Source organism: Cucurbita pepo, chromosome LG07 (assembly GCF_002806865.2).
Source record: "Cucurbita pepo subsp. pepo cultivar mu-cu-16 chromosome LG07, ASM280686v2, whole genome shotgun sequence".
Lineage (NCBI taxonomy): Eukaryota > Viridiplantae > Streptophyta > Magnoliopsida > Cucurbitales > Cucurbitaceae > Cucurbita > Cucurbita pepo.
In genome coordinates this window covers 6,536,417-6,563,423 of record NC_036644.1, presented here as the reverse complement: position 1 = coordinate 6,563,423, position 27,007 = coordinate 6,536,417, and the positions used below count along the sequence as shown (strand labels likewise).

General features: G+C 38.0%; 3 protein-coding genes, 4 non-coding genes and 1 pseudogene across 11 annotated transcripts; 7 read left to right on the top strand and 1 right to left on the bottom strand.

Annotated features, from left to right (window-relative positions):
- The first annotated feature begins 4,926 nt into the window (after positions 1-4,926).
- On the top strand, positions 4,927-12,226 carry LOC111798287 (subtilisin-like protease SBT2.5). Of its 2 annotated transcripts, none has more exons than XM_023681346.1 (11): positions 4,927-5,253; positions 5,714-5,913; positions 6,716-6,860; positions 7,302-7,696; positions 8,034-8,129; positions 8,496-8,568; positions 8,688-8,973; positions 9,097-9,422; positions 9,666-9,933; positions 11,252-11,533; positions 11,611-12,226. In XM_023681346.1, the coding sequence occupies exons 2-11, from the start codon at positions 5,741-5,743 to the stop codon at positions 12,015-12,017; spliced, it is 2,451 nt and encodes an 816-aa protein (XP_023537114.1). In that variant the 5' UTR covers positions 4,927-5,253; positions 5,714-5,740; the 3' UTR covers positions 12,018-12,226. The 2 variants fall into 2 exon arrangements, with proteins under 2 accessions (XP_023537114.1, XP_023537115.1); XM_023681347.1 differs by lacking the exon at positions 4,927-5,253 and adding an exon at positions 5,487-5,597.
- On the bottom strand, positions 8,904-13,246 carry LOC111798288. 2 transcript variants are annotated; one of them, XR_002815680.1, is made up of 2 exons: positions 12,849-12,920; positions 8,904-8,987 (listed from the first exon to the last, which is right to left on the bottom strand). XR_002815680.1 is itself a non-coding variant. In XM_023681348.1 (2 exons), exons 1-2 carry the CDS (start codon positions 13,203-13,205, stop codon positions 8,970-8,972), a joined length of 357 nt encoding a protein of 118 aa, XP_023537116.1. In that variant the 5' UTR covers positions 13,206-13,246; the 3' UTR covers positions 8,912-8,969. The 2 variants fall into 2 exon arrangements, 1 of the variants encoding a protein (XP_023537116.1); XM_023681348.1 differs by having other exon boundaries at positions 8,912-8,987; positions 12,867-13,246.
- Positions 13,148-18,771, top strand: LOC111798286 (pentatricopeptide repeat-containing protein At5g57250, mitochondrial). Of its 3 annotated transcripts, none has more exons than XM_023681344.1 (3): positions 13,148-16,669; positions 18,137-18,222; positions 18,310-18,771. In XM_023681344.1, exon 1 carries the CDS (start codon positions 13,244-13,246, stop codon positions 16,460-16,462), a length of 3,219 nt encoding a protein of 1,072 aa, XP_023537112.1. In that variant the 5' UTR covers positions 13,148-13,243; the 3' UTR covers positions 16,463-16,669; positions 18,137-18,222; positions 18,310-18,771. The 3 variants fall into 3 exon arrangements, with proteins under 3 accessions (XP_023537112.1, XP_023537111.1, XP_023537113.1); XM_023681343.1 differs by having other exon boundaries at positions 18,118-18,222; XM_023681345.1 differs by lacking the exon at positions 18,137-18,222 and having other exon boundaries at positions 18,272-18,771.
- Positions 18,772-19,784: 1,013 nt separating this feature from the next.
- LOC111799085 lies at positions 19,785-21,867 on the top strand (annotated as a pseudogene).
- Positions 21,868-25,837: 3,970 nt separating this feature from the next.
- TRNAE-UUC lies at positions 25,838-26,029 on the top strand. The gene is made up of 2 exons: positions 25,838-25,874; positions 25,995-26,029. It is a non-coding gene; the product is annotated as a tRNA-Glu (tRNA).
- A 79-nt stretch (positions 26,030-26,108) lies between these two features.
- On the top strand, positions 26,109-26,180 carry TRNAE-UUC. Its single transcript has one exon. It is a non-coding gene; the product is annotated as a tRNA-Glu (tRNA).
- Positions 26,181-26,410: 230 nt separating this feature from the next.
- On the top strand, positions 26,411-26,482 carry TRNAE-UUC. Its single transcript has one exon. It is a non-coding gene; the product is annotated as a tRNA-Glu (tRNA).
- A 75-nt stretch (positions 26,483-26,557) lies between these two features.
- Positions 26,558-26,629, top strand: TRNAE-UUC. The gene has a single exon. It is a non-coding gene; the product is annotated as a tRNA-Glu (tRNA).
- The last annotated feature ends 378 nt before the right edge of the window (positions 26,630-27,007 follow it).

The window sequence follows — 27,007 nt, the reverse complement described above, 5'->3', positions numbered from 1 at the left end:
TTCCTAACCGATGTTTGGGGCCCAGCGTCCTCGGTGGTAATCGTTCCTTTCTTCAATCGATGTGGGACCCCCACCAAATTCACCCCCTTTAGAACCCAGCGTCCTTACTGACACATCGCCTCATGTTCACCCAAAGAGAGGCTTCCACAGTCTTATAAAAGGTGTTTCGTTCTCCTCCCAACCGATGTTCAAGGCCCAGCGTCCTCGTTAACACTCATTCCTTTCTTCAATCGATGTGGGACCCCACCAAATCCACCCCCTTCGGAGCCCAGTGTCCTTACTGGCACATCGCCTCATGTCCACCCTCTTTTAGGGCTCAGCCTCCTCACCGATACATCGTCCAATGTCTGACTCGGATACCAATAGCTCAAGCCCACCATTAGTAGATATTGTCTTCTATGGGTTTTCCCTAAAACGTGTCTACTAGTAGGAGACTTCCACACCTTTATAAAGGATGTTTTGTTCTTCTCCCAACCGACGTGGGATCTCACAAAAATACTTCATCGTTGTCTGATTCTTTCTCGAGATGTTATTGTCAAATTGATACACAAACGTTGTGTGCCATAACTGGAGACTCGAGATTGGATTAACGAAGCTAAAGTCAAAATTTATAAATTCAAAAGAAAAAATATAAATTTGTAAATCAAAATAGGATTTGAAAGTAAGAATTCCCTTTAGTTTTGATAGAAACATGAAAGGGATTGGGTGATGTGACATCTATGCTCATGTGATCACATGAAGCTTCTTCAATACTTCAACTTCTTCATAAAAACAAAATCTATCTTTGTTTTATTAACCCTCCTACAAAAATATATTTAAAAATCAATTTCCCGATAACATGTGATTCGAGGACGAACCATAACGAAAACTGGTAGACACGTGATACTCGAGTAAAAGAAGGTATATGAATGAACCGAGATTACATCTGAATCAGAATAATCACAACAGACTCGTGTTGATATGTGTCGAAATCAAACCATTTGTTTTAATTTAGATGCTAAAAAGTAATTGTCTCGAGAGTTCGGTAATTAGAAAATTTTCATCAAAATTATCGTAAATAATGTTTTAATAAATAATATATTAATTTAATTATATTAAGGATGGTGACATATTCTATAAATATGGGGTTGGAAAAAGGAAAAAATAAATTTTGGACCTACGAGCATGTGCCGAATTCATAAGGGACAAATTGGATAATTCACATTACAAATAATGTTTTTTTTAAAAAAATTATTTTTATTATTGTTATTATTTTTGGAGGAATTCGGTAGAATTTTGATTCTTTTTCACGAGTGACTTGTTTGTTAAGAGTGTTCGTCCCATAGATTAAATCAGGTTAAGACATTTTCTTGCTTCAGGTTTCCAAATTTTCTTAGATTAAATCAAATTTTGCTTCGGGTCAGGTACGAACTTAGGTTAGAACCAACAGTCCATGACCCAACGTTAGAGCCCGCGACCTAGCCCATCAACATACTCTGAGGAACATATTTGTTAATATATTCTAATTTGATGTCATGGGTTCATATAGGTTGAATTGAAGTCAGCTCTAAATGGCTTTAGTTCTGGTTGAGTAGGATGAATTGTTTGAAGGATGAACGACGCGTGTTACATACGTAACCTAATTTTAGAGAACTACTGAACCGTTTCGAAACGGTCACTAGCAACTTCAACGTGCAGCCAATGTTTTCTCCCATCGGTTTCATTGCATATTTTGGCAGTTACGTGACTTACTAGCTTCTCCTCCCTCAGTTGAAGCAGAACAATCATAGAATACCTACACCAACGACGAGAAGTTACATTCATGGAGCCCTGTAATCGAACTCACACAACCAAACGCTATCAAAGGAAAAACAAGCTTACCGTTAGTTGGGTTTTGGTGCTAGAGCTAAGGCAGAGCATGACGGTCGAATAACGATGATCCTAAGTGTAGAACGTGTAGATGAAAGTCAAAGAATTTATTTTTATAAATTGAATAAAAACTTATTTTTCAATTTTGGGTATTTAAATTTCTGAAATTAAAAATAAAATAGGGCAATTTATTTTTTAATAAAATTAATTAATGAAATGGGAAGGTATTGATAAAGTCACAGGACCGTGATCCCGTGATTGGCGAAGGAACGTACGGACAACGACCCATTATTTGTTCATATTCTAATAATTGCATCAATTTCAACTGTTCACATATCACAAATAATTTCACACATTTCTATTTTTTTTTATTTTCTATTTTCAGATATTTTAAAATTATTTTAAAATTATATTTATTTCGAGTTCAGACTCGAACCAACCTACGATCCTGATCACCCAACGACCCACGCCTTGACCCAATGACCCGCGATTCAACCCGATGACCTAGAAGCCGATCCAATATGAATTTGTCCACGTGTGGTGTGTGTGCTAGCCGACCTGTAGTTGTGGCTCGTCTTCAGCTTGCCTCCAACGGATAGCTTTCGCTCTGGCTCGGTGACTCTGGCACAACGTATGTAGCTTAGTTTACTCGATTTAGCAACTTTTAGCTCGTTTCACTAGTTTGGTCCCCTTTCCTACCATTTTTATCCTTTCAGAGTCAATTTTGGCATTTGAGATGACTAGCACCCGTCTTTGCCCAATTTAAAGTATCTAAGCTAAAATTAGGGGTTTAATTGTGCTCGTTAGGTAGGTTAAGCCATGGATTTCAAGGACAAGTTCCGTCTAGCTTGAAGGATAAATTAATGACGGTTTTACTATTGACTTGGTTTAATGAATTGAATAAAGTAAAAAATGGCACGTGCTCTATGACCCATCATACGTCGTATTTTATAAGTGATAGACATGAAATTATGGTATTTTATGACTTATGTTGTGCTCTGAGATATTTATTTTAATGTTTAAGAATGTTATGCTTTTATTTAAAATTAAATAATATTAATAATATTATTTGAGGGTCCCAAATTATTTAATACACACGGTGATAAGGCAACTCTAATCTTCAGCCCAATCCTACAAGCATTTGTTGGAGTAAGAACACTGAAACAAAATTTGGAAACCTTGTTCAATTAAGTCACTTCGCAATTGAAACCAAGCAAACATTTGTTGAATCAAGAACCCTGAAACCATTTGGTGAAGCAAGAACCCTAAAGCAAAATTTGGAAATCTTGTACTAAATTGAGTCACTCCACAATCGAAACCGCATTTATTGAATCAAGAACCCTGAAGCAAAATTTGGAAACTTTGTTCTAAATTGAGTCACTCCGCAATCGAAACCAGGCAAGCATTTGTTGAATCAAGAACCCTGAAAGCATTTGGTGAAGCAAGAACCCTGAAGCAAAATTTGGAAACCTTGTTCTAAATTGAGTCCCTCCACAATCGAAACCATGCAAGCATTTGTTGAATCAAGAACCCTGAAGTAAAATTTGGAAATCTTGTTCTAAATCGAGTCATTCCGCAATCGAACTTGATCAAAGCTTGATTGAATGACTCAGAAATTGCTTGAAACTTAGAAATGACAAAATTGATGCTCGTATTTCTAAGGGAAACGTTTCAATTTGAGATTTGAATTACATTCATCTACGAATCTGATTTTTACCTAACATATTGTGGGTATTTATAATCTCACGTTTATTGTCGGGATTTATTCCCGATTCCCTTTAATCTCCGCAGAAGACAAAGTAATTGACCATTTGACCCTCACATAATTTATGAAATTAAAAATAATACATTCCAAGAAATGTTGATGTGCTTAAGTGGCTAAGGGGCAGACTCGAAATATTTGAGAATTTTGAAGGGATAGAAACGAAATTGGTGTCGGAGATGAGAATGAAGAATACTTCCCCGCTCCATATACATCTCTACCACCGGAAGTATCTCATTAAAAAATATATATATTTGTACAAAAATAAAAAATTTGATACCTCTACCATATCATAAAATACCTTATTTTATTATATCATGTGAGTAAACCATGTGTATTATTATTTTAAAGAATCGTCCTTGAAATTTAAATAAAAGTGCAAATAAAAAATTATTAAAATTATTTGACTTTTTTAGTACCATAAATAAAAAAAAATAATGATTTAAACTTTTAAAATGTTACGAAAAATAATTAAATATATTGGCCATTAATTTAAAATTATGTAATTCAATATTTTTAAAAAAAGGTAATTTAAAATCAAACCTAAGTTATATAAACTCAAACAAATTATTGATATGAATTTTAATTATATTAATCAAAACTTCAAAAAAAAAAAAAAAAAAAAAAAAATCTTATTTATTAGAATTTAAAAATTTTCAAATTTATGTTTTCTTTTTGTAAATGACTATTTTGTCCTTACACTTAAAAAATTAAAAAAATATATCGAATGCAAAAGGAATTTCCAGTTTAGACAAATAATGACAAAGAGAGTGGAAAATATTTTTTCACTGTTAGATAAATGGGTCAGGGACAAGATTATATTCTCCATTCCTGCAGCTCCCACTCAATCCTCCGCCTCACCCCGTCTCCACCCATTTAACTATATTTTTTTTTAAAGAATAATAAACGAGAAAAAATTACTGAAATCCGATTCTACAAATTACTGGTAGTAGGAAACTCCTGCTCCGATCCCTACAAAAGTAAATGAAAAATTTAGCGGAGATAAGGAATGAAATAGGTGGCGAGCCATTCCCCGCCCCGTGTACATCTCTGACACAAAAGAAAATAAGAAAATAAACCAAAATTATAAGACAAAAAAAAAAAAAAAAAAAAAAAAAAAAAAAAAAAAAAAAAAANTAGGACATAGGCACATGCCTTGAAATGAAAAGCAAAATCGAAAAGTCAGAAATACCCTTAAACTCCAACCAATCATATTCCAAACCCTACAATTTCTCAAGGGTAAATTCGTAAATTCACTAAACTATCCGACATTTTTCGCGCCAATCTCTCACTACGCATTACCTTTTCTTTTTCCCCCTCTATTTCTCTCTCCAATTCTTCTGAAAATCTTCACAGTTTCAAACCCAAAATTAACCAAAAAAAAAAAATCAATGGAGCAAAAAAAAAATTGAAGCATTAATTGAGCAATTGGATTTCTGAATCTGTGACTCACTTCATGATCCTCATCTCTGTTAGCTACCTGCTTCACTCTTCTTCTTCTTCTTCTTCCTTCTTCACTCACCAAACCCTACCTCCTTTCTCCATCTCTCAATCAACCCTCCATTGTTGATCCGATCCCAAATTTGTTCTATATGTGAATCTTCCTCGCCTTCTCCGATTCGTTTCCTCGATCGCATTTCACTGTATGTTTCAAACCTTTTTAATCTCTCTACGTATGTTTGCCTTTTTGTTGTGTAATGAGCTTTCGGCGATTTGTTTATACTTTGCTTGCATTGTTTGTAAAAGTGCTTGGTGGGTTGGATTCTTTTTGTTTATTTATTACTGCGTTTCCTTTTTTAGCTGTATTTGTTTTTGTAAGTATGTTTGATTTGGTAAAATGGTGATTATCATTGGGGTTGTTTTCGAATCTGCTTTTACTGACTGAGCTAGTGTTCATCAATTGCTATTTTCTTACTTTACTCTGTTTCTTATTGGTTGCTATTGATGTTGGATGTCTTGCTACTACCTCTGTTTCTGGTCTTTCAAGGTTGGGTTCTTCGTGTGTTGTTCTAATTGGATTATGATTCTTTGTTCATATTGGGTTTGAGATTTTCTTCGTTGTGAAGTTATTGTTTCGGCTATTGATTTTGGCTGATTGTTCAGATCTTGTAAATTTCTGAAGTGGGAACAATGGTGGGGAATTTCCAGCCCACGGTTCTTGTGTTTTTGGCGATTCTTGTTGTTGGGAAGGCGGAAATTTACATTGTCACCATTGATGGAGAGCCTATTGTGAGTTACCAAGGTGATCTTGATGGATTTGAGGCCACTGCTGTGGAATCTGATGAGAAGATCGACTCTACCAGGTTTCAACTATTCAGTTCTGTATTTGTTAGTGGTTGATTAGTTCATAATCATCGTTGAAAATTATCTTCTCATCGTAACAGTCCAAGCTCACCGTTAGCCGATATTGTCTTCTTTAAACTTTTCCTTTCGGGCTTCCCCCTCAAGGTTTTTAAAACGCGTAGGGAGAGGTTTCCACACTCTTATAAAGAATGTTTTATTCCCCTCTCCAACCGATGTGGGATCTCACAATCCACCCTCCCTTTGGGGCCTGGTGTCCACCTCCTTCGGGGTTCAGTCTCTTATCTAGCACATCGCGCGGAGTTGGGCTCTGATACCCTTTGTAATGGCCCAAGCCAACCAAGGTGAGATCCCATATGAGTTGGAGAGGAGAACAAAACATTCTTTATAAGAATCTAGAACCTCTCCCTAGCCGACGCGTTTTAAAAACCTTGAGGGGAAGTTAGAAAGGGATAGCCCAAAGAGGACATTATCTACCCGTGATGGACTTGGACCGTTACATTATACAATTATACAATCATATTGAGCTAATTTTTTAGCTTTTCTGTCCTTATTGTGGCTTTTGCATGTGGGTTTTTCTATTGACATGTCATTTTCAAACAGGGATTTTGGTTTATTATTTTGGGAGCTGACAAGCTAACCCCTTTGTTTTGACTTGTCTGGTCTTCGTGATCCGATTAGTAAGCTATTAGAACACGTAACTGTTTATAAAATTAGGATATTTGGTTTAGCTAGAATTTACCAGCTTTATGTTACTGAATATTATGCATCTCATACATGGAAGTTTTTTTTTTTTTTTTTCAGTGAAATTGTGACATCCTATGCTCGTCACCTTGAAAATAAACATGACATGCTTCTTGGGATGTTGTTTGAGAGAGGATCCTTCAAGAAGCTCTATAGTTATAAGCATCTCATCAATGGATTTGCAGTTGACATCTCGCACGAGCAGGTTAGACTTAAGAAATCCTCGTGTTCTCATACAATATTTGTGAGATCTCACATCAGTTAGAGAGGGGAACGAAACATTGGGTATGGACGTGTTTTAAAATCTTGAGGGGAAGCCCGAAAGGAAAAGCCCAAAGAGGACAATATCTGCTAGCGGTAGGCTTGGGTTGTTACAAATGGTATCAGAGCTAGATATCGAGCGGTGTACCAGCGAGGACGCTGGGCCCCCAAGGGGGGTGGGTTGTGAGATCACACATCAGTAGGAGAGGGGAACTAAGCATTCCTTATAAAGGTGTGGAAACCTCTCCCTAGTGGATGCGTTTTAAAATCGTGAGGCTGATGGTGATATGTAACGGGCCAAAACGGATAATATCTACTAGTAGTGGACTTGGACGGTTGCAATATTAGTATATGTCTTGCATTTAATTACCCCTTACATTTGTAGGCAGAGACTCTAAGACACACGCCAATTGTGAAATCTGTGGAGAGGGACTGGAAGGTTAGGAAACTAACAACACACACACCGGAGTTTTTGGGTCTTCCAACAGGCGTATGGCCAACCGGCGGTGGCTTTGACAGGGCTGGAGAAGACATTGTGATTGGATTTGTGGACTCAGGGATATATCCACACCATCCAAGTTTTGCTACATATAATACCGAACCTTTCGGGCCATGTTCGAAGTATAAAGGGAAATGTGAAGTTGATTCCAACACCAAGAAGAATTTTTGCAATGGAAAGATTGTTGGAGCTCAACATTTTGCAGAAGCTGCTAAAGCAGCTGGGGCATTTAATCCTTCCATTCATTTTGCATCTCCTTTGGATGGTGACGGACATGGAAGGTTTGCCCTTTTTTCTTTTTCGCTATATCATGATTATATATTAAAGTGTGTTTTATCCTATGACCGGTTGAGGATTGTTGGCGGGGGAGTCCCAGGTCGATTATAAGGAACACTATCTCTATTGGCATGAGGCTTTTCGGAGAAACGAAAAGCAAATCCATGAGAGCTTATGCTCAAAGTTGACGATATCATATCATTGTGGAGAGTCGTAATTCCTAACAAGATCGATATTTTTTTTTACTTAATTATCGAGAATACATTGAAGTGAACATGGACCTTGTTTTTACACAAGAAATATATTGCAGTCTTCATTTTTCTTTATGTTTTACTGTTGCAGCCATACTGCAGCAATTGCAGCTGGAAACAATGGAATCCCTGTGAGACTGCATGGCTATGAATTTGGTAAAGCAAGTGGGATGGCTCCCCGTGCTAGGTGAGGGAGATAGAAATGGCTCAATTTAAAGTAGCTTTCAATTGTTATGCATATTAAAGCTATATTAAACAACACTGTAAGAGTAAAAAGTCGGTAAAACTAGATAGTTATATATAGTAGATGGTTCCATCTCGTAAAACTATATACAGTGAACTGAACCATATATATACCCGTTAGATAGAAAAATGTACTTTCAATATAAACCTTTAGTCAATATTTCTTTTTGCATTTTCTCTCCCGAAATCATCCATCTAAGCCTTTAGCCAATATGTTTTCTTGTATTTCTCTCTCGTGTTCTTTGTGTTCATATAAATCGAGTGTGTGCATTGTTGTGCGATCCTAACATCAATCTCCTAAATGTTTCAGAATTGCTGTATATAAAGCTCTCTACAGGATTTTTGGAGGATTTGTTGCTGATGTTGTGGCAGCTATTGATCAGGTGTGTACATCCAAGGACTTAGATTTTGGATCAAATTAAGATACTAAACCTTTAATTCCAGCTTTCTTGTGATTTGAGATCATTTTCTCTAATGGAAAGCAATGAACTGATGTGAACAGGCTGTACATGACGGGGTCGATATTCTGAGTCTTTCGGTGGGGCCAAATAGTCCTCCTGCAACTACAAAGATCACATATTTAAACCCTTTTGATGCTACCCTTCTTTCAGCTGTGAAGGCTGGTGTCTTTGTTGCGCAAGCTGCTGGAAATGGAGGTCCATTTCCTAAAACATTGGTGTCCTATAGTCCATGGATAGCCACTGTGGCTGCTGCCATTGATGACAGAAGATACAAAAACCATCTCACACTTGGTAATGGAAAAATCTTGGCTGGACTTGGGCTATCACGTAAGTTTCATCATCTGCACCAAAAAAGAAACTCTAATTTGTTAAGATTCAATGAGAGCTGAGATTAATTTGTAGCTTTATTGAAACTAAGATCAGTGAGTTTAAATTGGTTGTTTTGTGCAGCTGCTACACATTTAAACCGAACGTACACATTGGTCGCAGCTAACGACGTTCTGTTAGATTCATCAGTAAGGAAGTCCAGCCCCTCAGACTGCCAAAGACCAGAAGTTCTAAACAAACGACTGGTTGAAGGGAAGGTTCTTCTTTGTGGCTATTCATTCAGTTTTGTTGTGGGTACTGCTTCAATCAAGAAGGTCGCTCAAACTGCAAAAGCCCTTGGTGCTGCTGGCTTTGTTCTTGCTGTTGAAAACGTCTCTCCTGGAGCAAAATTTGACCCTGTTCCTGTTGGCATTCCTGGGATTCTTTTAACTGATGTCACCAAGTCGATGGTAGTTTTCTAATCTTATCTCGACCAATACTGTTACATATTTACACATTTCGTGTCATTTTAGTGCATCCCGCTCTTCGAAAATACTTAGATTTCGTCCTGCATATTGGAATATCAATAGTATAGAACACTCGAGCTAGTCTTCGCCAGCTTTTGCCTTTCTTTTCCCTCCTCATATATTCATTATGCTTGTTTGTTCCTTCTTGGCTATTTGGTGATTTTGTACTCTGGAATTTACTTTTAGGATCTTATAGACTACTATAACACCTCTACACCCCGAGACTGGACGGGTCGGGTCAAGAGCTTTGACGCTGTGGGTAGCATTGGTGATGGTTTGATGCCTTTATTGTACAAATCAGCTCCTGAGGTTGCATTGTTTTCTGCTCGTGGACCAAATATTAGAGACTTTAGCTTTCAGGATGCTGACCTTCTCAAACCAGATATTCTAGCTCCTGGTTCTTTGATATGGGCTGCTTGGTCTCCAAATGGTACAGATGAGCCTAACTATGTTGGTGAGCAGAATTAAATCCATTTATCTCAGTATTAATGTTCCTTTTTCTAGCAAACCACCATGCTTACATCAAACTTTAATGAAATACTCCATACTAATTGTAACGACCCAGATCCACCGCTAGCAGATATTGTCCTATTTGGGCTTTCCCTTTCGGGCTTCCCCTCAAGGCTTTAAAACACGTCTGCTAGGAGAAGGTTTCCACACCCTTATAAATGGTGGTTTGTTCTCCTCCCCAACCAATGTGGGACATCACAATCCACCCTCCTTCGGGGCCCAGCGTCCTTGCTGGCACTCTTTCCTTCCTCCAATCGATGTGGGACCGCCCCCCAAATCCACCCCCTTTAGGGCCCAGCGTCCTTACTGGCAAATCACCTCGTGTCTACCTCTCTTCGGGGAACAGCGAGAAGGCTAGCACATCGTCCAATGTCTGGTTTGATACCATTTGTAACAACCCAGATCCACCACTAGCAGATATTGTCCTCTTTGGGCTTTCTCTTTCGGGCTTCCCCTCAAGGCTTTAAAACACGTATGCTAGGGGAAGGTTTCCACACCCTTATAAATGGTGGTTTGTTCTCCTCCCCAACCAATGTGGGACATCACAATCCACCCTCCTTCGGGGCCCAGCGTCCTTGCTGGCACTCTTTCCTTCCTCCAATCGATGTGGGACCGCCCCCCAAATCCACCCCCTTTAGGGCCCAGCGTCCTTACTGGCAAATCACCTCGTGTCTACCTCTCTTCGGGGAACAGCGAGAAGGCTAGCACATCGTCCAATGTCTGGTTTGATACCATTTGTAACAACCCAGATCCACCACTAGCAGATATTGTCCTCTTTGGGCTTTCTCTTTCGGGCTTCCCCTCAAGGCTTTAAAACACGTATGCTAGGGGAAGGTTTCCACACCCTTATAAATGGTGGTTTGTTCTCCTCCCCAACCAATGTGGGACATCACAATCCACCCTCCTTCGGGGCCCAGCGTCCTTGCTGGCACTCTTTCCTTCCTCCAATCGATGTGGGACCGCCCCCCAAATCCACCCCCTTTAGGGCCCAGCGTCCTTACTGGCAAATCACCTCGTGTCTACCTCTCTTCGGGGAACAGCGAGAAGGCTAGCACATCGTCCAATGTCTGGTTTGATACCATTTGTAACAACCCAGATCCACCACTAGCAGATATTGTCCTCTTTGGGCTTTCTCTTTCGGGCTTCCCCTCAAGGCTTTAAAACACGTATGCTAGGGGAAGGTTTCCACACCCTTATAAATGGTGGTTTGTTCTCCTCCCAACCAACGTGGGACATCACACTAACTGTTTTACATCTTCCAGGAGAGGCATTTGCTATGATTTCTGGAACGAGCATGGCAGCACCGCATATAGCTGGTATAGCAGCTCTTGTAAAACAGAAGCATCCTAACTGGAGTCCTGCAGCCATCAAATCGGCCTTGATGACGACATCAACAACAATGGACCGAGCAGGAAGACCTCTTAAAGCACAACAATTTTCCGAAACAGAAGTCATGAAACTAGTATCTGCAACGCCTTTCGATTACGGGAGTGGTCATGTAAACCCAAGAGCAGCTCTGGATCCTGGACTCATCTTTGATGCAGGTTCATTTTACTTCCCCTATCCCATACATCTGCTGCTAAACTTATCTCAGCTCATGCCGAAACTTGCTAAATCTCAGGTTATGAAGATTACTTGGGATTTTTGTGCACGACAGCGGGCATCAACGTGCACGAGATACACAACTATACTAACTCACCCTGCAACTTCACCATGGGACATCCCTGGAATCTAAACAGCCCATCAATTACCATCGCCCATCTTGTGGGAACTAAGACTGTTACACGCACAGTAACAAATGTTGCTGAGGAAGAAACCTATACAGTTACTGCAAGAATGGACCCTGCTATTGCCATAGAAACAAATCCTCCAGCAATGACATTACGATCCGGGTCGTCGAGAAAATTTTCAGTAACTCTCACAGCTCGTTCACAGACAGGAACATATAGTTTTGGCGAGGTTGTATTGAAGGGCAGTAGGGGTCACAAGGTTAGAATACCTGTAGTAGCCATGGGATACCAACGATGAGGTAACTCAGAAAGAGATTTTATGTGGTTGTAATATTCTTTGTATCTGTTGGAATAAGCTAAATAGGATATCAGATGTAATTTGTCTGAAATATGTATGAGACTGTAAAAAAGATGAACTCAGAACAAGGGAGGAGGCTTCCTGGTTTCTTCCACTTAAGTTTTGATTACTAATTTTGTTTTCTAATACAGTTTCCAGTTTCCCGTTTCCGTTTCCGCTGTTAGATGAACACGACTCTCCATGGTATGATATTGTCCACTTTGAGTATAAACTCTCGTGGTTTTACTTTGGATTTCCTCACTTATAAACCTTTGATCATTCCCTAAATTAGTCGATGTGGGATTTTCACAATCCAACACCTCCCCTTCGAACAAAGTACGCCTCCCCTTAATCGAGGCTCGACTCCTTTTCTTTTGGAGTCCTTTGTTCGACATTTGAGGATTTATCAATCTATTGGTACGACTAAGTTTAGGGCATGACTCTGATATCATGTTAGATGAACACGACTCTCCACAATAGTATAATATTGTCAACTTTAGCATAAACTCTCATTCCTCAAAAAGCTTCGTACCAATGAAGAACTTTCATCATCCAACTTCCTCTTTCTCCGTCGGTCGGGTTCGTTGGCATTAGGGATGTGAAAATGGATCGTTGAATGCAATCAATGGCGATTTTGATTTGTGCTGATAACTACTAATGAATGAAGAAACATTAACGCGATTCTGAATCCAGTGGTTTTTTAAGGGATTTGAAGCGTTAATGGCTTCCCTCCTCGGGAAACAAGATAATGTGAAGTGAAATTGATATTTAATACTGAATCGAAGAACTTACGTATGAAACAAAACATACTTGTGAAGAAACAGAATTGGCAGGGCAGCGGCGGTGGCGTCCGATGGAGAGGGGGAGGAGGACAGAGGCGGCGACGTCGAATGGAAAGAGGAGGCGGCGGCGAGACGGCAGTCGGAGAGGGCAGAACAGGCTGATTCCTGAAATGGCTGAATGTGCGTTGTCATCGCTTGGGGCTTCAAGAAGAAGAAGAGATGAAACTTGAGGGAGCACATCAAAACGACGTCGTTTGCATGACATTGAAAATCCAACAGAATTCATCAAGAAAAGAGTAAATACTGTAATCCATAAGGCATTTGCCGTTCTCCGTGGAGTAGATGATCGCCGCCTGCAAGAGAGCATTCATGGAGGGCGTTTCCAAGTTCTAATCCCTTGGAACCATGCTTCTTCTTTCCACCATTTTCAATCCCAAACGAGTTCGTCATTCAACTTTCTATTCAAACGCTTCCTCGAAAACCCAATGTCTTCAAACATTGTTCAAATCCGGCTTCGTTCCTACTCTGAAATCCATCAATCACTTCCTTCGTGTTCTATATCAGAGCCACAGATTCAACTATGTCATCCATTTCATCTCTCAAATGAACGCGAATCAAATCAAAGGAAACTCCAAAACTCACTCGATTCTCACATGGGCACTCCTCAAATCCCACAAATATGATGAATTAGAGCAAATCTTGAAGACCCAGATGGCGGCGGCTTCAAATTTTCATCGAAATCGCTTATGGAACTTGCTGATTCGAGGGCTTTGTCTCGACAAACAAGACCCGGAAAAGGCATTATGGGTATTGCGGGATTGCTTGAGGAATCATGGTATTTTGCCTTCTTCTTTCACTTTTTGTGTGTTGATTCATAAATTTAGCTCTCTTGGATTGATGAATGAGACGGTTCAGATTCTAGAGATAATGTCTGATGAAAATGTGAACTACCCATTTGATAATTTTGTCTGTAGTTCTGTAATTTCTGGGTTTTGTAACATTGGGAAACCTGAATTAGCTCTTAAGTTTTATGAAAATGCTAAAGAATTGGGGAACTTGAAACCTAATTTGGTGACTTATACTGCACTGACTAGCGCACTCTCTAAGTTGCATAGAGTTAATGAAGTTAAGGATTTGGTTTGCAAAATGGAGAACGAAAATTTGGCATTTGATGTTGTTTTCTATAGTTGTTGGATTTGTGGGTATGTTGCTGAGGGATTGTTATTAGATGTGTTCAAGAGGAATAGGGAAATGATTCAGAAGGGAATAAGACCTGATATAGTGAGTTTTACGGTTCTGATACACGGTCTTTCGAAGTCGGGAAATGTCGAGAAGGCATTTGGGGTTTTAGATAGGATGAGGAAATCAGGATTAGAACCAAGTTCGGTTACATATACAGTGATTATGCTTGGGTTTTGCAAGAAAGGGAAACTCGAGGAAGCGTTTTCTCTTTTCGAAATGATTAAAGGTTTGGAGATAGAGGTGGATGAGTTTATGTATGCAACTTTGATTGATGGATGTTGCAGAAAAGGAGATTTTAGTCGTGTTTTCGGTCTTCTTGATGAAATGGAAACAAGAGGGATAAAACCGAGTATTGTTACGTATAACACTGTGATTAATGGACTCTGTAAACTGGGGAGAACGTCGGAGGCAGATAGACTTTCGAAGGATTTACATGGAGATGTTATTACATATAGTACACTTTTACATGGATACGTCCAAGAACGGAACATCGATGGAATTTTCGAAACAAAGACGAGACTTGAAGATGCTGGGATTTCTCTGGATGTTGTCATGTGTAATGTTATGGTCAAAGCACTGTTTATGGTTGGCGCATTCGAAGATGCTTATATACTCTACAAGAGAATGCCAGAAATCGGTCTTGTTGCAGATTCAGTTACGTACCATACGATGATTAATGGATATTGTAATATTAGTAGGATTGATGAAGCGCTTGAGATATTCGATGAGTTCAAGTCGGCATCGTGTGATTCAATGGCTGTGTACAATGGTATTTTGAAAACGTTATGCAGAGAAGGTCTAGTCGAAAAGGCGTGTGAGGTCTTTATTGAACTGAACCCGAAAGTTTTGAGTTTGGATGTAGGTGTGTATAAGAAGCTGATCCGAACCATTTTTGAACAAAAAGGTGCAGCAGGGCTTTGTGAGGTGCTGCGCGGGATGGAAAATTTGGAACGAGATGTTTACGATGTTATATGCAACGATGCTATTCGGTTTCTATGCAAGAGAGGTTTCTCGGAGACGGCGATTGAATTGTGTTCAAGAATGAGAAAAACCAGGTCGTTTCTCGAAACGAAAACGTATTATTTACTCATAAAAGCATTGAACAGTGAAGGAAAGACATGGATTAGTCTGCCCATTTTAGGTAACTTTTTGAAAGAATATGGCCTAGCTGAGCCCATTGTTAAGCAAACGATTGCAGATTTTCGAGGTACGAAGTTCAATCTTTCGACGTCGGAGAAAATGGAAGATAAATTTTTAACGTGCGTGGTTCCTGATACCGTGTTTAAAGTGCTAGTACGAGAAGGGAGATTTTTCGATGCTTATAATCTTGTGATGAAGAGTGGAAGTAATCTCTTGCCCGGTGACGTATTTGATTATTCAATTCTAATTTGCGGTCTTTGTAAAGGTGGACGAATGATCGAGGCACTGGATATCTGCATTTACGCTCAAACAAATGGAATAAAGTTGAATATCGTCTCTTACAATATCGTGATAAAGGGACTGTGCCTTCAAAGTTGTCTTATTGAAGCATTTCGGCTCTTCGATTCGCTCGAAAGAATAGGCTTGATACCTACGGTAATCACATATGGGACGCTAATCGACTCTTTATGTCGAGAAGGATATCTGGAAGATGCAAGGCAGTTGTTTGATCAGATGACCTCGAAAGGTCTTGAACCAAATACCCACATTTGCAATTCAATGATTGATGGTTACATTAGGATTGGTCAAATTGAAGAAGCCAATAAGCTTTTACGTGACATGGAGACCGAAGTGTTTAGTCCCGATGAATTCTCGGTGAGCTCGGCAATTAAGGCTTATTGTCGAAACGGTGACATGGAGGGTGCTCTTTCATCCTTTTTCGAGTTCAAGAACAAAAACATTTCACCTGATTTTTTGGGCTTCTTGTATTTGATAAGAGGTCTTTGTGCCAAGGGAAGGATGGAAGAAGCAAGAGATATACTCCTCGAGATGGTACAGTCCCGAACGGCGATGGAGTTGATTAACAAGGTTGATACCGAGATTGAAACCGAGTCTATAGAAAGCACCCTCACCCTTTTATGTGAGGAAGGACGTATCTTAGAAGCTTACGCAGTTCTTAATGAAGTCGGCTCCATATTTTTCTCTGCTCAGAGGCGTTCTATTGATTACAGCCAACCTCATAAACTGCATATAAATGACAAGAAATTTGTCGATGTTGTTCGTTCGGGAACCTTCGATGTTAACACGATTGAAAACATGAAGTACGAGGATCGGGAAAAGAGGCCTCATTTTGAGGACTTCAACTTTTACTATCCAATACTTTCTTCTCTTTGTTCGGAAGGAAATATACGAGAGGCTACTCAATTAGCGAAAGAGGTGATTTGCAATTTGGATAGAGGCTAATTGTAAAGACGAAAAAAGCAAGAACTCGGCTTATTCGGTGGAGTTTCGTTTCCGTTGGGGAAAGAAAAAGGATTCCTGTTCCCCTTGGGCAAAAGAGGATCGCTCGGACCTGGTCGGAGGCTGATTGCATCATAGAAGCAGTCTCAATTGATTCACTTCAAGGAGTTTCCCCTCCGTTATCATGACACGAGTAGCGTTTTCGCACAGGTACGCATGATTTGTTATTGTGTTATATATGCAAGATGCATTGGCTGCGTTTATGTGTCATTCTCTCTTACTGTCTTATTGAAATATGAACTGTTTGAGGTATATATATTATACACGTAAATGCAAATCTATATATATTTTTTAACCCTGCAAAATATACTTTGAAGCTTTTCTATATGATTGTGTTAATTTTGCTATAAGTGGTTAATCTCTTTAGAATTATAGAATTCCGTATTGTCTATGTGAGATCCTACATTGGTTGGGGAGGAGAACGAAACGCCTTTTATGAGGGTGTGGAAACCTCTCTCTAGCAGACGCGTTTTAAAATCCTTGAGGATAAGCTCGAAAAGAAAAGGCAAAAAAAGGACAATATTTACTAGCGGTGGGCTTGGGCTTTTACAAATGGTATTAGAGTCAGACATTGGGCGGTGTGCCAACGAGGATGGTGAGGCTCGAAGGGGGGTGGACACCGAACGGTGTGCCAGTGAGGATGCTAGGCCTTGTAGGGGGGGTGGATCGTGAGATCCCACATCGATTGGAGTGAGGAACGAGTGCCAGTGAGGAAGTTGGGCACTAAAGAGGGTGGATTGTGAGATCCTACATCGATTGGGGAGGAGAATAGAACACCGTTTATAAGGGTGTGAAAACTTCTTCCTAGCAGACACGTTTTAAAAACCTTGAGGGGAAAGCCCAAGGAGGACAATATCTGCAAGTCATCCTCGCTGGCTTGAGCTATTACAAGTGGTATTAGAGCTAGACACTGGGCGGTGTGACAGCAAGGACGGTGAGCCTCAAAGGGGGGTGGATACCGAGCGGTGTGCCAGCGAGGACGCTGGGCACCAAAGGGGGGAGGGGATTGTGAGATCCTACATCGATTGGAGTGAGGAACGAGTGCCAAGGAGAACGCTGAGCCTTGAAGGAGGGTGGATTGTGAGATCCCACATCGGTTGGGGAGGAGAACGGAACACCCTTTATAAGGGTGCGGAAACCTCTCTTTAACAGACGCGTTTTAAAAACCTTAAAATGAAGCCCGAAAGATAAAGCCCTAAGAGGACAATATCTACTAGCGGTGGGCTTAGGTTGACTGTTACAACCTATTAGTTGAAACACGAGGATTGATAGGTTTCTTAGTTTCTGCTAAAAACTTACTGCACTTGTTGCTTTTGTTCATTTATATCCGAAATGATAAGTAACAAACTAATATACTAACAGTAGTCCGTTACATATGATAATGAAATTCTTGCTAAATCATCCCGAATATTCAAAAGATGATGAAATGATGATAATGTTGTTTCGAATGTTGTCTGATTTATAACGCTTATGAGAAACAAAATTTCGGTTCCGAGATTAAAAACGAACTTGTATGGTAAGAGAAAATTTGTTGCAAAAAAACATATAATCAGACAATCTTCTTCTAATCGAAACACTATCTGGTTTATATTCTCAAGCGACCGATGTTATTCGAAGGAACATATCGGTTTCATCTCACGAGTCTCCACCGTCCGGTGCGCTCAGAACATGTTCTATTCGAGTTTAGAATGAAGCGGGAAAAGGTAATTATATGAACGTACCCTTATACTCAAATGTGTGTGCTATTTGCAGATTACTTATCATCACTGAATTTGAAAATTTGATTGAAGGTGATAGTATTGGCCATTGCCTTGTGGTGGACACAATTGACACCATTTCTATGTGAAGTACTGATGCATTTGTTCTAGATGCGCGTCGTCCTCGACCTCGTACGACCAAGAGGCCCTTATGGTGCCTGTTACCTATCTTCTTCGAAGGGCTGCAAGGTTATAACCGAACCGACTCGCTCCGACCGACAACTGCGGTAATATAGTGATGCCGAGGCCCGATCGAGAAATTTAGAACACACCATTTGTTTCATAAAAAACTCATAAAATTGTGTTCTTGTTCTTGACTCTGGGGTTCCCTTGCCTTTTGAGAAGCTATGGGATGAGAGGTTTTTTTTTTTTTTATGGCGAGTATATTTCATCATGATTTTACTTGTATCTGCGTTTATCTGTGATGGTGTAGTGTTGATCGAGTGCTGTAACTTGTATTTATGATTATTTCTTATGGTATTCATATTTGTTTTTGCTCGGGTTAAATATGAGAATCTCTAATCTAACTAAAAAATGATTAAAGACAACTTTAATCTTCAGTCCAACTATCTAAGCTTTTGTTGAAGCAAGAACCCTCGTAATTAATATCTCTTTATACAAAATTCGAAGGCTAGAATTAGAATTAGATTACCTCCTCTTACGATCGAGAGATAAGACTAGAATTAGAATTAGAATTAGATATAAGACTAGAATTAGAATTAGATATAAGACTAGAATTAGAATTAGAGTAATCGAAAATCTAGAAGCAAGATTTGGAAATCTCGTTCTAAATTGAGTCACTCTACCATCAAACTTGATCAAAACTTGATTGAATAGCTTATATGTAATTGTTTTAAATTGAGTCACTCTACCATCGAACTTGATCAAAACTAGATCGAACTTGATCAAAACTTGAGATCGGCTTAGATGCAATTGTTTTAAATTGAGTCACTCTACCATCGAACTTGATTAAAACTAGATCGAACTTGATCAAAACTTGAGATCGAACTTGATCAAAACTTGATTGAATGGCTAGATCAAACTTTATTAAAACTTGATTGAATGGCTCGGATGCAATTCTATCACAAGAATTGCTTCCAACTTAGAAAATGGCAAATTCATTGTAGGTTCGAACCTTGCGGTAATAAGTCTATTTGGAAACACCGTGATTCTTATATCCAACACCGTGATTCTTATATCCTAGATTTAGAACAGAAAAGTTCGATAGTTATATTAATTTTAAAATTATCTTTCCCATAAAACTTATGAATTTTAAATATTGGATTCATTTTCCAAAATCCAACCAAATGCACTAAAATGGTAAAATTAAAATGTTTAGAATATTGAGGAAAAATTGAAAAATAGTATATATTTCAAGAACTAAACTATATATTTGTATTTTTTTTTTTAAATAGCTATTTTATTCATATTATTAGATAAATTGTAAAATAATAAAATTAGAAAAAAAAAAAAAAAAAAAAAAAAAAAAAAAAAAAAAAANAAAAGTCCGAAAGCCCTAAACTCTCTTTCTGGCCCTTTCGTGAACCTTCAGATTCCGGCGAGTTTTTAGGTGATAGCAGCTCGTAGTTCCGGCAACAGACCCTTGCGCGATCTTTTTCTCCGACGAACAGCGTTTCGTCTTAGTGGCTGTTTCTGATCTCTTCCGAGGTAATTCTGTGATTAATTTGCTAAGATTTCTGTTCTTCCGCGTTACTTACCTCAGCAAAGGAAAATCCTTAGGTTATTGTGATCGCAACACGATTTTTTTTTGAAGATACGAACATGATCACGTCACAATTGAATAATATGATGTTGATTTGGTTAATCAGAGGATTTGTTATTGGATGCTCTCAGTTGTTTGTATCGATTTTTTTAATATGATTGGCTTTATCATTTTCTGGACCTAAATTGTTGTTCGGTTATTGAAAATAGGTTTATCTGACGCCCTTCTCATGGTGGCCTTGAATCAGAGATTTAGATTTTGGCCTTGATTGAATTGTTTTGTTTTTGTTTTCATCCATTCTCCGAACTTATTTGCTTAACAAAGGGCTTTAGAATTCAACCCTAGTGTTCGTCGCTTCATCTTTTGTAGGAGTATAAACTATGGCTGGAGAAACAGGATTGTTTACAGTTCAACAGACTATTGGCAGTGTTTTATGTTGCAAATGTGGAATTCCCATGGCACCAAATGCTGCCAATATGTGCGTCAAGTGTTTGTGTTCCGAAGTTGACATCACAGAAGGTTTACAGAAGCAATTGACTATTATGCATTGTCCGGATTGCGAAAGTTACTTGCAGCCACCGCGAACTTGGATCAAAGCACAATTAGAATCAAAGAAACTATTGACATTCTGTATCAAAAGGTTAAAAAATCTGAATAAGGTTAAACTGCTACATGCTGAATTTGTTTGGACAGAACCCCATTCCAAGAGGATCAAGGTGAAGTTGAAAGTGCAGAAAGAAGTCCTTCATGGAGCACTTTTAGAACAGTCCTATGTTGTTGAGTATGTTGTACAGGATCACTTGTGCGAGTCTTGCTCAAGGGTCCAGGCCAATCCTGACCAGTGGGTGGCTTCTGTTCAACTCCGGCAGCACGTTCCTCACCGGCGTACCTTTTTCTTCTTGGAGCAACTGATATTAAGGCACAGTGCTGCTGCCAATGCCATAAGGATAAAACAAATGGATCAAGGTATTGACTTTTTCTTTTCTAATAGGAGTCATGGTGTCAAGTTTGTGGAATTTATTGGAAAGGTTGCTCCAACTAGGAGCCGCCAGGATAAACAACTTGTTTCTCATGATTCTAAGAGTAACGTTCACAACTATAAGCACACGTTCTCCGTTGAATTATCTCCAATATGTCGCGAGGATTTGATATGCTTGCCTCCTAAAGTTGCTGTTAGTTTGGGCAATATTGGCCCTCTTGTAATTTGCACTAAAGTTACAAACTCCGTGGCTTTGCTTGATCCATTAACCTTAAGGCACTGCTTCTTGGATGCGGAGCAGTATTGGAGGACATCCTTTAAGCCTCTACTCACTAGCAGGCAGCTTGTTGAATATATCGTCTTAGATATTGAGAATGTTTCTACTGAAGTCAATGTCAGTGGTTCGAAGTATATTTTGGCCGATGCTCAGATAGCTCGTGTATCAGACTTTGGAAGGAATGACACGATATTCAACATAAGAACCCATCTGGGTCATATTCTAAACCCTGGGGATTATGCCCTTGGTTATGATCTCTATAGAGCCAATAGTAATGATATGGAGCTAGAAAAATATAAGGGCCTTCAACTTCCAGAAGCTATTTTAATAAAGAAGAGTTATGAAGAAAAGCGCCAAAGAAAGCGTGGGAAGCCTCGATCGTGGAAGCTAAAATCTCTTGAAATGGATGTTGATGATAAAGATCAAGGTAGAGCAGAGCAAGATAAGATGCACTCGGAGTACGAACAGTTTTTGAGAGATTTGGAGGAGAATCCAGATTTGAGGTTCAACATATCGTTGTACCGAAATCGAGAATACCAACCGTCTGAAATGACTGATGGGGAAGATGGACCTTCGGTACCACTTGAAGAGTTGCTTGCTGATCTTGATTTAAGTGAAGGGGATGGGGACAATGGCATGCACGAGTAAGTAGCTCTTGTCTTTCTTGATTATAAATGTGGAGTTGAGCATTTGAATTTCCGACTTCAAGAGAAGGAAGTAGGTGCCTTAGCTGATGAACTCGGCTCATTTCGACCCACAAGCAGTTTATCAAGGTGAGTTATTGCTCGTAATTTCATTTATATTGCATCTGATTTGTTCTGATTTGCTTACAAGAAGATGTAAATTTATTAATTATCAACATCATCCAAGTCCTGATTGTTATTCCATGTTTCTTCTCCTTTTCTGTAGCCACAACGGGTTGTTTATCCTGGAACCCATTTTTTCTCTTTATTCTTTATGGCTTTTAGCTTCACTTGTATACTTGATAAGTGGCTTTGGATCAGCTAGAGGTTCGTTTAGGATCCTTGCAAAATTTTACAAATAAAGCTAATTTAACGAATGATTCCAACTAAAAGCGGATTAGAAGGATGAATAACTCTCCGATCGAACTTGGAATTTATGATGGTCACTTTTAGATCCCAATATGACTCACCCAGAATTAGTTTGATTAAGACTAATCCAATTAATCAGTTTTACTTCAAGCCTAAAGCAAGGCTTGAAAAAGAAAAGAGAACACCTAAAGGGTTTAAGAAAACCCAAGGTTTTTGTATTCCACCATTATTTTCAAACTTGAATATTACATGTCTTTGAATAGGCCAACATTCTATCAATAAAAGCTATTAAATGAAAATTAAAAGCTATTAAATGAAAATTGAAATCGAAGATAGAAGAAATGAAGAAAATAAGACCTGAAATAAATAGTAGTTCAACTACCAAAACAAAAAGTCGTCTTAAAATCACTTTCCAATGTGGAAGTAGTTTTTGTTGCCTCTCCATTCTTCTTTTCTTGATTGATTTACTAATATTATAAATATTTTTGGCATTTGAAGAGGTAATGTAAAGACCTCTTGATTTTTGTTTATATTGCTTCTTGTAATTGGTCCTTTGAATACATGCAATTGATCAGTGGTTGGTTGGTCCTTCGAATACATGCAATTGATCAGTGGTTGGTTGGTCCTTCGAATACATGCAATAGATCAGTGGTTGGTTGGTCGGTCATTCGAATATATGCAATGGATCAGTGGTTGGTTGGTCGTTCGAATACATGCCATGAATCAGTGGTTAATAGTTTAATCCAATTACCTAACATAAGTAAGGCCATAATAGGTGAGTGTAGCCATTGTTTTGTGATTTAAATATTATTAACACTATTTAGGATTGATTTTAGGATAGTTAATGATGTTGGCTCAGATAGGCTATAAGATGAGTTTCCCAAATGGATGAATATTGTAAGATGAGTTTGGCCAAAACAAGCTTAGGAGCACCAGGTTGAGCATGAACTATATGTGAACTCATTGTAGGAATGTCTACGGGCTAGTTGGATGAAATTCTTGTGTCGTATAATTAACACATTTTGTGGTGGTTTATTACCTGTTATATGGTAATGATATGATTATATATATATTTTTATTTGATGTATCGAACTTCCATGCATGTAAATCTTATGACCATGTGTAAAGACTCTTGAGGCATCGTGAATTGAAATACGTAATAAAGTATGTTAGAAATGCCATGATTGTGTATGTTAGCCTCGTGGAGAACTTATTACATGATAACATAGAAGTATTGTATGCATCATACTATGAGTTGCTGGACCTCATGCAGATTGTGTATACATTGAACATAGATTACTTCTCCTCACACGTTTATATGGTCACATACCTATAAGAATGATTTTGGGTCCTATTTCTTTTCATGGTTCGACTTTGCGAGAGTGCCTAAGTTTATATGCAAGCCTAGGTTTATGAAAACAGGGTATTCACCTAGTTGGTCGTACATGTGTGTGGGTCATGTGTAGACAAGTATTATGCATCTAAACCCACAATGAGAATGAAATTGTTGAACCAAAGGTTATAAACATGATTTTATGTCTGATAAAGCACGAAACTATAGTGAGTGTGTTTGTATTTATTGATCTCAGCATTGGGTCACTTATGAGTTTTAAATACTAATCATATTATTATGAATCATTTTTCAGGATAAAGGTAATATGATGATCACGTCTATTGAGAAGATCATGGAATAAAGTCATACACAATCTTTTGTGCCTATAACTTAGTAATTTTTGCAATGTTGAATTTGTTTCCGAGGAAATTGATTTTAAAAGAAGTGGTAAGAGTTATATTTTTGGGCCGATGTATCAACAATACTCCTTTCTTTAATATTGTTTTAACTCGGTTGATACAAATTTGCATTGGTACAGCTTTGGATATCTGAAAGTACAAAAACTAAAATGAAATGTGTTTCGAAGTATAGATATCATAATGATGTTTTGGATATCTTCGTAGTTTGCAGTATTTCTCAACTATGAAAAGTAGAGGCTACTGTGTGTAGAAGCGGGTGAATACTTGTAAACTTGTCTTATGAGGGAACGAGGGACTACATGAGTAGACAACGTAAGGAGACACTATTGTGGGTAGGACAAACCCGGCTTGGGGAAAGGGGACTACATAAGAAGTTGACATCAAGAAAGAACTTCTTAGGATTTAAGAGAAGCCGGTGGTAATTTACTAAGTTAAGGAAGCGATGAGAGCCTACAAGTAGATTGCTTATATAATATTTTTATACCAACCTCTTTTCCGTTTTCTTTTCAAGTACCGGTCGAGGTGGAGAGGTGATCGGGAGATGTGCTATCATAGAGGGGTGTCGACCCAGGGCGTCAATTAGTTTGTATTTTTTGTGGGTCATCATTTGTATTCACTTTATATTCAGTTCTCTTCCCTGTTTATGAATAACTAGAACAACACCTATTTTGTATTGTTTTTTTATTTGAATTTTAGTTTTTAATTGTGGTGTCGTATAATTTTTAACTAATTTTATCGCTTTTTTTTTTTAAATCTTGACTTTCACTCAAGAGAATCGGGTTTGATTTCCGGCAACGAAAATATTTAGTTATTTTATTTATTTTATATATATATATATTAGAATTTTCAATTATTCTCTCTTCTCAAGTTTCTTTTTTTCACACATAACAATTCATCCGTTGTATCTAGCTGTTACCATATTTGGTTTTCACCCACTAAAACTTGGGTTCGAGCCACCAAAATATTCACCAATTCTTCCATTTCTATCCAACAGAAACTCGGGTTTGATTCCCGACAATGGAACTATTTAATTTTAATGTCATTTTCTTTTTTGCAATTTTCATTTATTCTCTCTTCTCAAGTTTTTTTTATCTTTTTCACTATAACAACTTTTTCGTTGTTGTTCAGTGGTTAGAATATCGGGCTTTTATCTCAGAGACTCCGTTCAATTTTTGACAATAGAAATACTTAATTTTATTATTATTATTATTATTTTGCTATTTTTCATTCTTCATTTCTGTTCAGCGGGTAGAATATGTGGCTTTCGTTCCTGAGACTCGAGTTTGATTCTCGGTAATGGAAATATTTAATTTTTTTATTATTATTATTATTTTTGCAAATTTTCATTATTCACTTTTCTCAAGTTTTTTTCACACCAAAATTGTTCAGTTGTTGTTTAACCATTAGGATTATCATTTTTGTTCGGCAATTTTTAATTATTCTCTCTTCTCAAGTTTCTTGTTATTTTTTTTTTCACATAAATCACTTCTTCCGTCGTCGTCAGCGATTAGGATATCTGGCTTTCACCCAAGAGACCCGACAACGAAACTATTTTATTTTTATTTATTTATTTGTAATTTTAAATTATTCTCTCTTCTCGAGTTTCTTGTTTTTTTTTACACATAACAATTTTTCTGTTGTCGTCCAGCGGTTAGAAGATCTGGCTTTCACCCAGGAGACTCGGGTTCGATTCCCGGCAACGGAAATATATTTTTTTTTAATTTTCAATTATTCTCTCTTCTCGAGTTTCTTGTTTTTTTTTACACAAAAAAAATTCTTCCGTTGTAGTCCAGCGGTTAGGATATCTGGCTTTCACTCAGGAGACCCAACAGATTTTTTTTTTTTTTTTTTTTTTTTTTTTTTTTTTTTTTTTTTTTTTTTTTTTTTTTTTTTTTTTTTTTTTTTTTTTTTTTTTTTTTTTTTTTTTTTTNTTCACCCAGGAGACCCGGGTTCGATTCCCGGCAACGGAAATAATGTTTTTTTTTTTTTTTAATTTTTAATTATTCTCTCTTCTCGAGTTTCTTTTTTTTCTTTACACAAAACAATTCTTCCGTTGTCGTCCAGCGGTTAGGATATCTGGCTTTCACCGAGGAGACCCGGGTTCGATTCCCGGCAACGGAAATAATGTTTTTTTTTTTTTATAATTTTTAATTATTCTCTCTTCTCGAGTTTCTTTTTTTTCTTTACACAAAATAATTCTTCCATTGTCGTCCAGCGGTTAGGATATCTGGCTTTCACCCAGGAGACCCAGATTCGATTCTCGGCAACGGAAATAATGTTTTTTTTTTTTTAATTTTTAATTATTCTCTCCTCTCTAGTTTCTTTTTTTTCTCTTTACACAAAACAATTCTTTCGTTGTCGTCCAGCGGTTAGGATATCTGGCTTTCACCCAGGAGACCCGGGTTCGATTCCCGGCAACGGAAATAATGTTTTTTTTTTTTTTTTTTAATTATTCTCTCCTCTCGAGTTTCTTTTTTTTCTTTACACAAAACAATTCTTCCGTTGTCGTCCAGCGGTTAGGATATCTGGCTTTCACCCAGGAGACCCGGGTTCGATTCCCGGCAACGCAAATAATGTTTTTTTTTTAATTTTTAATTATTCTCTCTTCTCGAGTTTCTTTTTTTTCTTTACACAAAACAATTCTTTGGTTGTCGTCCAGCAATTAGGATATTTGGCTTTTACCCAGGAGACCTGGGTTCGATTCCTTTTTTTTCTTTTGACAAAAAGGGAAAAGTATTTTGGTGGATATTTGAATTATTATTTGATCTCGTCAATCTGTGGGCGTTATCAGTGAAGCCTTATTNTGTCGTCCAGCGGTTAGGATATCTAGCTTTCACCCAGGTGGCAATGGAAATGATTTTTTTTTTGCAATTTTCAATTATTTTCTCTTCTCGAGTTTCTTGGTTTTTTTTTTTTTTTTTTTTTTTTTTTTTTTTTTTTTTTTTTTT

Coding starts and splice junctions, on each gene's coding strand:
- LOC111798287 (XM_023681346.1), top strand. CDS start 5,741: ATGGTGGGGAATTTCCAGCCCACGGTTCTTGTGTTTTTGGCGATTCTT. Junction 6,861..7,301: donor TTGACATCTCGCACGAGCAG/GTTAGACTTAAG, acceptor TTACATTTGTAG/GCAGAGACTCTAAGACACAC. Junction 7,697..8,033: donor GATGGTGACGGACATGGAAG/GTTTGCCCTTTT, acceptor TTACTGTTGCAG/CCATACTGCAGCAATTGCAG.
- LOC111798288 (XM_023681348.1), bottom strand. CDS start 13,205: ATGCTCTCTTGCAGGCGGCGATCATCTACTCCACGGAGAACGGCAAAT.
- LOC111798286 (XM_023681345.1), top strand. CDS start 13,244: ATGCTTCTTCTTTCCACCATTTTCAATCCCAAACGAGTTCGTCATTCA.